Source organism: Thamnophis sirtalis, unplaced genomic scaffold (assembly GCF_051295495.1).
Source record: "Thamnophis sirtalis isolate CommonGarterSnake01/CBP01778 unplaced genomic scaffold, rThaSir2_p1.2 scaffold_7, whole genome shotgun sequence".
NCBI classification, from domain to species: domain Eukaryota; kingdom Metazoa; phylum Chordata; class Lepidosauria; order Squamata; family Natricidae; genus Thamnophis; species Thamnophis sirtalis.
This window is the reverse complement of record NW_028261387.1, coordinates 96,537,461-96,551,174: the sequence shown is the minus strand read 5'-3', so window position 1 is coordinate 96,551,174 and position 13,714 is coordinate 96,537,461. Positions and strand designations below refer to the sequence as shown.

At 49.7% G+C, this 13,714-nt stretch overlaps 1 protein-coding gene across 4 annotated transcripts in view; it reads right to left on the bottom strand.

Annotated features, from left to right (window-relative positions):
• The window catches only part of LOC148044823 (waprin-Phi1-like), a 58,938-nt gene that overhangs the window by 18,134 nt on the left and 27,090 nt on the right, over positions 1-13,714 (bottom strand). Inside the window, exons 1-4 of one of the 4 annotated variants that reach the window (XM_087720682.1) lie at positions 12,946-13,136; positions 12,529-12,678; positions 5,890-6,039; positions 4,416-4,573 (exon numbers count right to left, since the gene is read on the bottom strand). The exons of 1 other annotated variant lie outside the window; for it this stretch is intronic. In XM_087720682.1, coding sequence (XP_087576808.1) covers positions 5,891-6,039; positions 12,529-12,678; positions 12,946-13,048 — 402 coding nt within the window. In that variant the 5' untranslated portion in view covers positions 13,049-13,136 and the 3' untranslated portion in view covers positions 4,416-4,573; position 5,890. Of the gene's footprint in view, positions 1-4,415; positions 4,574-5,889; positions 6,040-12,528; positions 12,679-12,945; positions 13,300-13,714 lie in introns of those variants that run through there. 2 more of the 4 variants (XM_087720681.1, XR_015697376.1) reach the window with 2 other exon arrangements.

The window sequence follows — 13,714 nt, the reverse complement described above, 5'->3', positions numbered from 1 at the left end:
TCCACAGGACTCTCTGAGTGGAGCCTGGGCCTCTCTGCATTGGAGCCTCACGTTTCTGGATTGTGCCCAGTTGACCCAAGGAGGCTTCTTCTGTCCTGGACTACCCTGGAGACCCTCCTCCCAAGCCCCCCCTCGGTTCATTCCTTCTCTTCTGCAATAAAGCATCGGTTGTAGCTGCCCTCTTTGTCTCAGGTGTCTTCTTCGGCCCCTTTGTGTCAGGGTCCCCAACAGCATCCAAAATTATTATTATTATTATACAATTGTATCACAGCGGCCAGTTGTTTTGCCGGATTTGGCATTGGTTACTAGTCGGGCCCCACCCAGGGGCCTAGGACGTCGTAACGTATTTTCGTAATATGAGTGCAGATCCAAGCAGTGCGGCTTTTCTATTTGACTGATAGTGATTTTGTCAATTTTTAACTGTTTTAAATGTAATTCCAGTGCTTTTGGAATAGCACCCAGTGTGCCAATTACCACTGGAATTACCACTGCTGGTTTGTGCCATAGTCGTTGAATTTCGATTTTTAAGTCCTGGTATCTTGCGATTTTTTCATGTTCCTTCTCGGCGACCCTGCTATCACCTGGTATTGCGATGTCTATGATTGTGACCTTATTTTTCTCAACCAGTGTGATGTCTGGTGTATTATGCGCCAGTATTTTGTCGGTTTGTATACGGAAATCCCACAAGATCTTGACCATCTGATTTTCGGTGACTTTTTCAGGCTGATGTTCCCACCAGTTTGTTGCTGTTTTGATATTATAATTTTTGCACAAATTCCAATGGATCATTTGTGCTACTGAATTGTGCCGCAATTTATAATCAGTCTGCGCGATTTTTTTACAGCAGCTGAGTATGTGATCAACAGTTTCATCAGCTTCTTTGCAAAGTCTGCATTTGGCATCATCAGAGGATTTTTCAATTTTGGCCTTAATGGCATTTGTGCGGATAGGTTGTTCTTGCGCAGCCAGGATTAGTGACTCTGTTTCTTTCTTTAATGTACCTGTTTTTAACCATAACCAAGTTTGTTCACTGTCCACTTTATCTTTTATTTTTTCCAGAAATTGACCATGCAGTGCTTTGTTCTGCCAACTCTCCATTCTTGATTTTATCACATCTTTTCTGTATTCTTGTTTTGTCTGTTGGGCCTTCAGTAGATTTTTGTTCTTTACTTCGATTAATAGATGTTCTTGAGTGTCTTTTAAATAATCAGCCAGTGCATGTTTTTCTTCTTCAACTGTTTGCTTCACTTGTAATAATCCTCTGCCACCTGATTTTCGGGGCAGATATAGTCTATCAGTATCACCACGTGGGTGTAAACTGTAGTGCATTGTCATTAGTTTCCTGGTTTTTCGGTCCAAAAGGTCCAAATCAGCTTGTGTCCAGTTAACTATGCCAGCTGTGTATCTTATAACTGGTATTGCCCAGGTATTTATGGCCTTGATTGTATTTCCACCATTCAATTTAGATTTCAAAATTTTCCTAACTCTCTTGGTGTACTCTCGCCTGACAATAGTTTTTACTTCTCCATGCTTGATGTTATCCAACTGCAGAATGCCTAAGTATTTGTAGGCTTCAGTTTCTTTGCATTTAATTAGTTGGCCATTGGGCATTTCAATTCCCTCAGATGCAGTGATTTTGCCCCTTTTTATGGATACAGTGGCGCATTTTTCCATGCCAAACTGCATTGAAATATCGGTGCTGAATACTCGGACTGTATTTGTCAATGATTGGATTTCTATTTCTGACTTTTTATTAATAATAATTATTAATTAATTATTATTAATATTATTAATAAAATTAATATTAATAAATATTAATAATTTTATTAAATAATAAAATTATTTATTATTATTATTACTATTATTATTATTATTTTGAAAATTAACTTTTTAATTATTTTATCAATTTCATATATACATTCACAATTATATGATCTCATAACTGTTATTAATAATATGTATTTCTAACAATTTTTCCCTACTGTTGACAATATACTTGAAGATTGCTTTCTTAACATCCCATAGATCCATCTTACCTTACAACGGTCCTACTTCTTCTTCCCTCCCTCCCTCTTTCCTTCCCTCGTTTCTTCTCTCCTACTCCCCTTCCTTCCGTCCCTCCTTCCCCTTCCCTCCTTCTCTTCTTCCCTCCTTCCTTCCCTCCTTCCTTCCTTCCCTCCTTTCTTTTCTCCTTCTCTCCTTCCAAAATTAAATCAGAGTCCGAGGCAAAGGATTCCTCAAAGTCCCAATTTATTAAGAGAGCCATGTTGGCACATCTGGGAAAACCCGAATCTGAAAGCTTCCGGGCTTCCCCCTCACCAGTTGAAATATTGCCCCCACATTCTCAAGTTCATCCCATGGTCCAATCTTCCACTGCCATGCTGGCAGCTTCCCCCCATCCAGTTCCAGTCAGGAGCAGAGGTGCAAAGACAAAGGATGACCTTGGCTTTCCAGAAAGAATGTTGTTATGGCTACGTAGCATCTAACTCGATACAATCTCCCCTCCCGTTTTCCCACTGTAGAAAATGCATAGTAGGATAATAGAAAGTGTGGCAGGCCAAAGGCCCAAAGGAAAAGAGGGCTGCAGGCCTGATACTTTGGGGGTTCCCCTCCCCACCTTGACCTGTGCTCCCTCCCCTGCCTTGTCAGAGGAAGAGGGGCTGAGAGGCAGCGCATTGTTCCCCGATGTGGCTTTCCAGAGAGAATGCGCAGGGGAAGCCTCTCTCAGAAGAGGGTTTACTCCAGAGTAAGTCTGGGATAGAAATGGAGACTCTGCTACTCTGGGGTGGCTCCACATGGATGGTCTGGCTGGAGACAAGGAGGCAACTCAGAGAGAGTTTTCTGCTTTTCTTTAATGAAGCAGAAGAGGGAGAAAAAGAGGCAGCAGAATAAAAAAAAAAACGGGGAGGGGGCACACCCAGAATGGCAGGAAAACTAGGGCTTCTTATGCAGGGAGATACGCATCTCTTTTACACACGTGATATTACAATTGTCCACCCAAAATCACCTTTGCATGCCACCTTTTTATAAAGCCACCAATAACTTTCTCAACGTGGAAGTTATTCATCTTTTAATTTCTCAGCAGAGAGAAAAAGCATCTACTTTCTCTCTCCACTCCTCAGTTTCCACTTAAAAGTGCAGGGATGAAAAGAACATTGGGGGGGGGGGCATCGGGGAACCTTCAAGCCTTTGCCAGAGTCCAACTAGATTTAGATTTAGATTTTAGATTTAGATTTATTATAATTTATAGGCCGCCCTTTTCCCTGAGGGGACTCAGGGCGGCTTACAAAAACACGGGGAAGGGGGTACAAAGACAAAAAACATAAGACAATACATAATATTAAAAATAGAGCACAACATTCATTCATCATTCGGGAGGGGACGAACTAAGATTTTTATCCCCAGGCCTGACGGGGTAGCCAGATCTTAAGGGCCGTGCGGAAGGCCTGGGCGGTGGTGAGGGTGCGGATCTCCACGGGGAGGTTGTTCCATAATGTCGGAGCTGCAACTGAGAAGGCTCTCCTCCGCGTAGTCGCCAGTCGGCACTGACTGGCGGATGGAATTCGGAGGAGGCCTATTCTATGCGATCTGATGGGACGCAGGGAGGTAATTGGCAGAAGGCGGTCTCTCAACTAGCAGCTGCAGCGCCCCCTCCTGGAACAGAACAGCCGGGAGGTCACTCCAAAGCAGATTCCCACGCCTCCTCCTCCTCCTCCTCCTCCTTCATCTCCCACTGCCCGGCCATCCCCCTCCTTTCTGTTTAACTGTTGAACTGTTTATTTCATTTGTATGCCGCCCTTTTCCCCCGAGGGGGACTCAGGGCGGTTCACAACTCAAAGCAAGGGAAGAGGGGATACAAACAATTTGACAACAACACAAAACAATACATAATTTAAAAGCGCAACAATCATACCATTCGAGATAGGGCCACGGTTCTTTAGCCCCAGGCCTGTCGGAACAGCCAGGTTTTAAGGGCTCTTCTTCACACAACCACAGTGGACGTCCGTCTCCATTGGGGTTTCTTGCACACTCAGCTGGGGGGGGATTCCACTTCACGGCCATTTGCACACCAGTTTCCCCCAGTTTACCCCCACCCCTGGCGCAGAGCTACCAAGTCGGTCTTTATGGTCTGCCCTAAAGCAAAGGGAGCATTTTATACATCCATAAGTTTAATAAACTTTTACATTTTTTTAAAAGCGGGGGTGCAAGGCAAGAGAAAACTGGTCACCTGCTGCCCCCTGGTGGTGCATGAAAAGTTGTTGGCTCTCAACTATCCATGAGTGGCTCTGACACCAGGGGAGGGTCCGAATTGTTCTCCCTCCCACCCTGGTCAGAGCTAAGTGGAGAAGGGGGCCCTGCTGCCAAAGGGAAGGTTGGCCAAGCCGTCGGTAAAAAAAAACACAAGATTCAGAAGCTGCTGGGTGAAACGAGAGCTTTACTGAGAAAGAGGGGAGGGGTGGAGGTTCTCCGGCATGGAGGGTGGGCTGGGCTTGGGCAGGAAGGAGGCAGAGAGGCTCACGGTCACTTCTTCAGAGTCCTCCGAAGGCGTTGGACTCCCCAGCCTGAGCTGCATCTGCAGAAGAAAGGAGAAAGAAAGCCTTAATACGGCATCCAGTTTCGCTCACCCCAATATGAAAAAAGATGTTGAGGCTTTGGAGAAAGTGCAGAGAAGAGCAACCAGGAGGATTAGGGGACTTAGGAGGCTAAAACATAGGAAGAACAATTGCAGGAACTGGGCCTGGCTAGTCTAGAGAAAAGAAGGGTCAGGGGTGACAGGACAGAAGCCTCCCAGTATTTGAGGGGTTGCCACAGAGAGGAGGAGGAGGGGGTGGGTGTCAATCTCTTCTCCAAAGTTGCAAGAAACAACAACAGACGGGAACTAATCAAGGAGAAAAGCAACCTAGAAATAAGGAGGACTTTAATAACAGTGAGGACAATTAATCAGTGGAACGACCTGCTTCCAGAAGTCGTGGGTGCTCCATCACGGGAGGTCTTTAAGAAGAGACTGGACAGCCACTTGCCTGTAATGTTATAGGGTCTCCTGCTCCAGAAGGGGGCTGGACTAGCAGACCTCCAAGGTCCCTTCCAACAATGTAGTTCTATTAATTCTGAGACTCTTTTCTTTTTTTTGGCCTTGTCTTCAGGCGTGACCCGTCAAAACCGCGTTCCACAAAAGCGCGGTCGACGAAATCGCGTATGTGACATCATCACAACGCGACGAAAAAGATCGAAAAATTGAAATAAAAATTAAATTACAGCAAGCCGATTCACATAAAGGTAAGGGTTAGGGTTAGGGTTAGGTTTAGGGTTAGGGTTAGGTTAAGGGTTAGGGTTAGGTTTAGAGTGTTAGGGTTACGTTTAGCGTTAGGTTAAGGGTTAGCGTTACGTTTTTCGTTAGGTTAAGGGTTAGGTTTAGGGTTAGGTTTGGGGGGGGTTAGGGTAAGGTTTTCGCTTTATTTTTACATTTTTCGATCTTTTTCGTCGCGCTGTGATGACGTCACATACGCGCTTTTGTCGACCGCGATTTTGTCGTCCGCGGTTTTGTGGTGGAACCGTCTTCAGGTGCTTTGGAAAATAAGTTGACCCACCCCCCTCTTCTTTGTGGCAGCCCCTCAAATACTGGAAGACTTCTATCACCTCCCTCCAAAACTTCCTTTTCTCCAGATCGTCTCCCTCCTTCCCCCGGATCTCTTTTCCCTTGTGGGGGTTTGCTTCCCTCTGTCCTGCATCTTGCTGGTGGGGCCAGGGTTGGTGTCCCTGCAGAGGACCCTGTCTGGGGAGAGGGGCTTCTGCTGAGCTGGAGGCGGAGAGGTTCTGCTCTCTGGCAAGGGGGTTCTTTGCCCCCCAGACTTCCCCTTCCATTCGTGTCCCATGAACTAATTCGCTCACCTCAAGTGGGGTTTGAGCAAGTCATAAACCCGCAGCCATTTTTGCAGCACTTCATGTTGCCTGAACAGTTCGAATCCGTGGCGCACCTGGTTTCGCAAAGACCCAGAGGTGGGATGGGCATGTCCACATTTGGGCAGTTCCCAGGTTTGTCTGCAAGGAGAGGAGAGCAGTGTGAGCTGAGAAGTCCTCCCTGGGTGGAAGGGTGGGGAGGACAAGACAGAAAGCAGAGGAGGCCTGCAAAGTCCCAGCCCAGAAGAACCCGCAGCGCCTTCACCCGGACGCTCTTGGCAGAGCAGGAAGGAGCTGCAAGAGCAGGACCACCCAGAGGTTTGGTTTGGTTTATTGGATTTATATGCCGCCCTTCTCCCAAGGACTCAGGGCGGCATACAACATTAAAAAAAACACCACACATATTACAAAAGTTAAAAAAAAATTAAGAGGGGTTTGTGAGATGCAGCGAGGAAATTCAATTTTTTTTTTACTACCTGTTCTGTGGGCGTGGCTTGGTGGGCGTGGCCTAGGAAGGATACTGCAAAATCCCCATTCCCTCCCAATCAGCTGGGACTCGGGAGGCAGAGAATAGATGGGGCGTGGCCAGCCAGAGGTGGCATTTGCCGGTTCTCCAGGGGGGCCTCACCCAAGCCTAAGGAAGAGAGCGTGGCCAGGGCAGTCCTGGTTTTCTCAAAGGATGTTCAGAAGAAAATAATGTTCTTGAAGGATGAGAGCTACGGTGGTGCAGTGGTTAGAGTCAGTGGTGGGATTCAATTGTTTTTACCATCGGTTCTGTGGGCGTGGCTTGGTGGGCGTGGCCTAGGAAGGATACTGCAAAATCCCCATTCCCTCCCAATCAGCTGGGACTCAGGAGGCAGATAATAGATGGGGCATGGCCAGCCAGAGGTGGCATTTGCCGGTTCTCCAAACTACTCAAAATTTCCACTGCCGGTTCTCCAGAACCTGCTGGATTTCACCCCTGTCCCCTCCCCCCATATTTGACATGGTGGGGAGCATAATTGGGGTCTGACCCCAGCTCATTCACACCTGCTCTCTGCAGCTGCTCCTTTTCTGCCTGCTCCAGAGGCTGAGGGAGCAGGCAGACTGGCCCAGCCTGGGCACTGGGCACACCGAGCCTTAAAGAGCCCACAAAAAAACCCCCCTCCATTCTCTTAGAAGTGAGGCTGGGGGTTTCTTACTCTCAGGTTCTGGGTTGGCGGAAGAGGCACGGACAGCCCAGGTAGCTGGAGCAGCCATTTATTAACAGGAACAAGGTAAAACTCAACTATGTACAGTTCAGCACCGTGAGAGCTATTGATACAGGAGCCGTCAAGCAGGGCAGCCAATAGCGATACAGCCGAAAGGCCCCTCCCAGCCCGGTGCATCTTAGCCAATAGGCGCAAGACCCTGGTTGCTGGGCTGTCAATCGTACAGCTGCTTGTTGCGAAACCCCAACTAAGTTTCAGGAAGGATCTCCTATCGGCAGAAATGAGGGCAGCTGGCGTGAAGGGGCGCAGAAGCATCACCAGATCTGGCCAGCTCAGGAGGGTCCACCTTCTGCGGCCATTTTGCCCTGGTCAACTCAGGGTGGACAATTCACCGTGGCCATGTTGCCACGGCCAACTCATGGCAGAATAACTCACCAGGGATAATAACTCAACGCGATAAACATTTCCCACCCCCCTGTTTCTTCTGAGTTATTTCCATGTTTGGAACTTTGATCGGATTGAGTTATCCCTCGTGGAATTGTCCCACAGCAAGTTGTCCTGGGGTGAGTTCATGGTGAGATCGCCACATTGGGTTTCCCGTGGCGACTTGGCCACGGCTGGCTGTTCCCTCTCAGGAAGGGAGACGGTGGGTGCGCTAGGCTGGACAAAGTCTTCCTGTCTCCCCTGCGTATCTGTGGCCACTGATTCAGTGCCGTTTTTTTGCTTCCGGCAGCGGCTTCCTCCACGCCAGAGCAAGACGCCCAACCCTGGAGGGTTTTCTTCCTCGACCACTTCCTAGAAGGGACTTCCTGCCGCATCTGGAAGAGGCGAGCAGCCTCTGCCGGTTGAGACCACCCCCCACCCCAGTCCTGGCACTGCCATCACCCTGCCAGGCTCTTCCGAAGCTCCTTCCCTCCCCACAGCCTTGTTTCCCCCCCCTCCCCTCCCCGTCCTTCGCAGGGCAGGAATGCAGGTGAAACCAGACTCGGAGCGGAGGAACCGCCCAGGAAAAACAGAGGCCTGGAGGCAATCCAGAAGCTGCGTAGCCCTTGGCTCGGCTCTGGCTCAGCTGGGGAAGGAGGGCAGGCTGGGCTCTTCTGCCAGGGGGGAAGACCTCTCCCTCTGCCAGGGGAAGCACACGGGGCCCCAGGAAGAGCCTCCCGATTCTGCCAAGAAGAAAGTGTCCAATCTTGCACGCCGGGAGCTCCTGGGCCATCCACGCCCCTAATGCCCAGTTAGGCCCGTGGAGGAGGAGCTCCAGGCTGGGGGAAGAAAGTGGGGGTGGGGGGGGCTGTTGCTTACAGACCAGAGGGGGAAGCTGTGGGGAGGAGGAACAGCGTGTGGGGCGAAGCTTGAACATTGGGAGCCGGGAAACCTGGCTACGACTATTGTTTAGTTCAAAGTAGATTCAGGAAATACCTCCCCCCCCCCCGAAGGTGAACCAAAGAAGTGGGGAGTCTGTGGACTTGAGGCCATGGGGAGCAACCTGGTGCTCAGCACAGGATCCCAAATCAAAGGATCCCAGACAGGGATCTATCAGAGAATCAGCTGAGCGTGATCCAAAAAAACCACAAGGAGGCAAATGCGGCAATCGGAGCTCTGCCCGTATTTGGAGTTTTGCATTCATTGCAGGTACAGCTTGACACAGATACACACACACACACACACACACTAACCACACACTCAGATGTGCACCACACACTCACACACACTTGTACAATGGGCCCTATCCAACAACATGAAATTTAATGTGGAGTAAAAGCAGGTTTTACACTTAGGCAGGAAAAACCAAAGTTACGTGTACAGATTAGACGAAACTTGGCTCAAAATAATTAACTGCGAGGGGGACCTTGGGGTCCTGGTGGGCGGCCACTTAAACAGCAATAGCAGTTAGACTTATATACCGCTTCATAGGGCTTTCAGCCCTCTCTAAGCGGTTTATAGAGTCAGCATATCGCCCCCAACAATCCGATAGATAGATGATAGATAGATAGATAGATAGATAGATAGATAGATAGATAGATAGATAGATAGATAGCAATAGCAATAGCAATAGCAATAGCAATAGCAGTTAAGACTTATATACCGCTTCATAGGGCTTTTAGCCCTCTCTAAGCGGTTTACAGAGTCAGCATATCACCCCCACAGTCTGGGTCCTCATTTCACCTAGATAGATAGATAGATAGATAGATAGATAGATAGATAGATAGATAGATAGATAGATAGATGATAGATAGATAGATAGATAGATAGATGATAGATAGATAGATAGATAGATAGATAGATAGATGATAGATAGATAGATAGATAGATAGATAGATAGATAGATAGATAGATGAGAGAGAGAGAGAGAGAGAGAGAGAGATGATAGGGGAATAGGGCGGCTTACAAATCAAATAAATACCAATACCAAGATAGATAGATAGATAGATAGATAGATAGATAGATAGATAGATAGATAGATAGATAGATAGATAGATAGATAGCAATAGCAATAGCAATAGCAATAGCAATAGCAATAGCAATAGCAATAGCAATAGCAATAGCAATAGCAATAGCAATAGCAATAGCAATAGCAGTTAAGACTTATATACCGCTTCATAGGGCTTTTAGCCCTCTCTAAGCGGTTTACAGAGTCAGCATATCACCCCCACAGTCTGGGTCCTCATTTCACCTAGATAGATAGATAGATAGATAGATAGATAGATAGATAGATAGATAGATAGATAGATAGATAGATAGATAGATAGAGATAGATATAGATAGATAGATAGATATAGATAGATATAGATAGATAGATAGATAGATAGATAGATAGATAGATAGATAGATAGAAATAGCAGTTAAGACTTATATACCGCTTCATAGGGCTTTCAGCCCTCTCTAAGCGGTTTACAGAGTCAGCATATCACCCCCACAGTCTGGGTCCTCATTTCACCTAGATAGATAGATAGATAGATAGATAGATAGATAGATAGATAGATAGATAGATAGATAGATAGATAGATAGATAGATAGATAGATAGATAGATAGATAGCAATAGCAGTTAGACTTATATACCGCTTCCTAGGGCTTTCAGCCCTCTCTAAGCAGTTTACAGAGTCAGCATATCGCCCCCAACAACAATCCGGGTCCTCATTTCACCCACCTCGGAAGGATGGAAGGCTGAGTCAACCCTGAGCCGGTGAGATTTGAACCGCTGAACTGCAGAACTCGCAGTCAGCTGAAGTGGCTGCAGTACTGCCCCCTAACCACTGGCCATGAGCCAGCCATGTGCAGCCAACATCAGAAAAGCCAACACAGTTCTAGGCTGCATCAACGGCTGTCTAGAATTAGGGGCAACATGATAGCAGCCTTCCAGTATTTGAGAGGTTGACATCAGTTGACAAAGGGGTCAAGCTATTCCCCAAAGACCCCGAAGGCAGGAAGAGAAGCAACGGAGGGAAACTAACCAAGGAGAGAAGCAACTTAGAACTGAGGAAAAACTTCCTGACAGTGAGAACCATCAACCAGTGGAACAGAAGTTGCCTCCGGAAGTTGTGGGCGCTCCATCACTGGAGGGGTTGGGTTAGAAGATCTCCAAGGTCCCTTTCACTTGGCAACCAATTCCAAGGAGCCAGCACGGTCTCACCCTTGCCAGGAAGGCTGGCTGGGGAAGGGGAGGGCAGGGCACAGGTGGGGCACCGGACCAGCAGCTGAGGACCATGACGGTTTTGCAGTCACTGTCTCAAGGAAGGGTCCAGTGGTCATCAGAACCTGGCCATTTCCAGCAGGAGCCTCCCCACTCTTCTCATTGACACGGGGGTCTGGCCTCATCCGCGTGCCCCCCCCCTACAGAAGCTGCCTGGCAGATGCCCCTGCAAGAGCCCATCTCTCCCCCCCCCCTCCACCACAGTTGGTGAGCTGGAGGACGAAACCCCCTTTGTGTAAAGAGGTGGGGGATGCTGAGATCCCCCTGTTGCCTAAAAAGCAGGATAAACATGCAGGACATAGCTAAATATCTTTAATATTGGCTGGGTTATGAGATGGATGGCTGCATTGCGGCGCTAGAGAACGAATGGGCCTTGATTTACAATCATCCGTTCAGAAACTCTTTGAACTCACGATGGGGCTGAATGGGACTTACGACGGGGTCTCTGAAGTTCCCCTCCCAACTGGCACCTCTGTTCCCCCCCCCCCCGCGCTTTACGATGCATTGCTTAGTCCAGTCCCAATTCCCATTCTATGCTGAGGACCATCTGTGACTAAATAACTAAATAACAACAACTAACCAATAAAGCACTGATGATGTTCCCTAGTTGGGTCATGAAACGTCTGCAAGAAAACAAACAAGCTCAGAGACCATCAAGGACCCCACAGTCCTCCTCCTCCTCCTCCTCCTCTTCTTCTTCCTCCTCCTCCTCCTCCTCCTTCTCCACCACCACCAACACCAATCCCTCTCCCTTCCAGCACTGATGATGTTCCCTTGTTGGGCCATGAAACATCTGGAAGAAAACAACTAAGCTCAGAGAGCACCAAGGACCCCACAGTCCTCTTCCTTCCTCCTCCTTCCTCCTGGCACTGATGATGTTCCCTAGTTGGGTCATGAAATGTCTGCCAGAAAACCATCAAGTTCAGGATCCATCATAACAACAACTTGTGAGGTTAGTTATCGAAAGCCCCAGAAACCTATTGATTCGGTAGTTTCCTCCCCGCTTTTATCGAATGCCAGTTCCGCCCCCCCTCAATGACCCCCCCGGCATAGAACATGCCCCCTCCCCCACATCAAATGCAAATGTCCATCAAGCACAGATCTTGATCCCTTCAAGGGGTCCCTCTGGACCCCTCCTGGCCCTCCAGTCCCCCATCTCAAGGGAGAAGATCTTCAAGAGATCCAGGAGGATCCCTTTCGATCCTCTCTTTCTTGAGAGCCCAACGCAGCCATTCAGAACCAGCTGCTCGGGAGAAGTGCCAGGAAAGCCCCCTCCAGCAAACACCTCCTCCCATGGACCTTCCAGGTGGTCAACCTTTGGACAAGGCCTTCAGGGTCAGCCGCTGCCCAGAAGGCCTTGGAGACTGACCGATTCAAGAGATGAAGAGTTCCTGGACGGAAAACCCTGCCTTTTGGAGAGGCTGTTAAGGGCAGACATGCAGGAGGAGAAGTGGACCCATGTGCCACAGCATCCCCATGGTGCTAAATTCTAAGCTGGCATGGTCTGGTGCCCTCCTCCAGATCAGTGCCAGGCTCCACCTCCTCCCCAGATTACGTCCCTGCCATCCCGTTGGTGGCGTTTGTCTGTCCTCCCGCGCGAGTGTGTGTGTGTCCTAAGGCATTGCACAAATTCTGGCCAATTGCCAGCCGGGGATTCAGGGTTTTGTGCCAAGCCAGAAGGAGGCTGATTGAGTAACAACCCGAGTTGAAGAGCGGCTGGAAGGGCCAAGAATAACGTCTGCGAATACCGTCTGGGATCTGGCAGGAAGTCCCACATCCTCTCGGGCAGCACTTCTTGTTCCCCTCGCAGCGGGCATCGGACTGGCACTCCTGCGTGCAGTTCCCGTTGGGCGTCTCCAAGGCTGCCTGGGGACAGGTGCCAGCTTTCTCTGCGACCGCTGGAAAAGTCCCCGGAGAGAGGTTGAGCCGTGGGCGCCACCTGGTGACTGGGCTCCCTTGCCAGGGCTGGTGGGCATTCCCCCTCCCCCCACTGCTGCCACCCAGGTGCCCCCAGAAGAGGGGATGGAGCAGGGGGAGAGCCCTCTGTTCCCCCCAGGTGCCCCAGCACACCCACTCCCAGCCCCGGGGGAGACAAGGCCGTGCCCAGCTTCCTCCTTCTTCCTTCTCCTGGAAGGGAGGCTGAGCAGGGCGGCCCCTCCACCCACCTGTGGCGTTCTGTCCAGCCGCGTCAGGCTCCTGAGCGCAGGTGGTGAGGAGGCCCACCAGGGAGAAGAGGAGGAGGGGGCAGCAGCCTCTCCTGGGTGTCATGGTGGCAGTGGCTGAAGGAAGCTGTGGGATCCGGCCTCCTCAGGCCAAGCTTTAAGCTCTCCCAGGTGTGGCTGGCAGAGGGGAAGGGAGGGCGGAGGGGAGGGGGAAGACGGACACCCGGGTGAGCGAATGGCTCTCAGCTCTTGCGCAATGGCAAGGAATCAGGTGTCGCGGCTGGTCCCCCTCCTCCTCCTTATGCAAACCAGGAAGCTTCCATCTCATGCGGCCGTCTGCAGCTGACCAGCCCATTGGCCAGGTGATTCGGACGTGCCAGGAGAGTCCCCTCCACCTGATGGGCATCAGCTGTTGGGCTCCTCAGCCTCGGTGGGTCCTGGCAAGGGCCCTGCTCAGCCCAGCTGGGGGTTTCCAGTGGAGAAGCAGGAGGCTGGTCAGCGCCTGGGATGGCCCTGGGCCTGATGCAGTGAAACTGGGCAGAGCTTTTGGCCACAACCTCCCAGGAGTTTCCCACAAGTTGTGATGGACGGCTGCTGGCAGTGGACCGGCTGTGTGTGTGTGTGTGTGTTCCTGTCATGAGTTCTTGGGTGGAGCATCTCAGAGAGGCCGGTGAGACAGCGGGGAAAATGGGCCAGGAGGATGAAGACTGCTCTTGGCGTCAACACAATGGAAAAAAATGCTCTAGGGGGTCAGTGAGATATTATTGGGGTG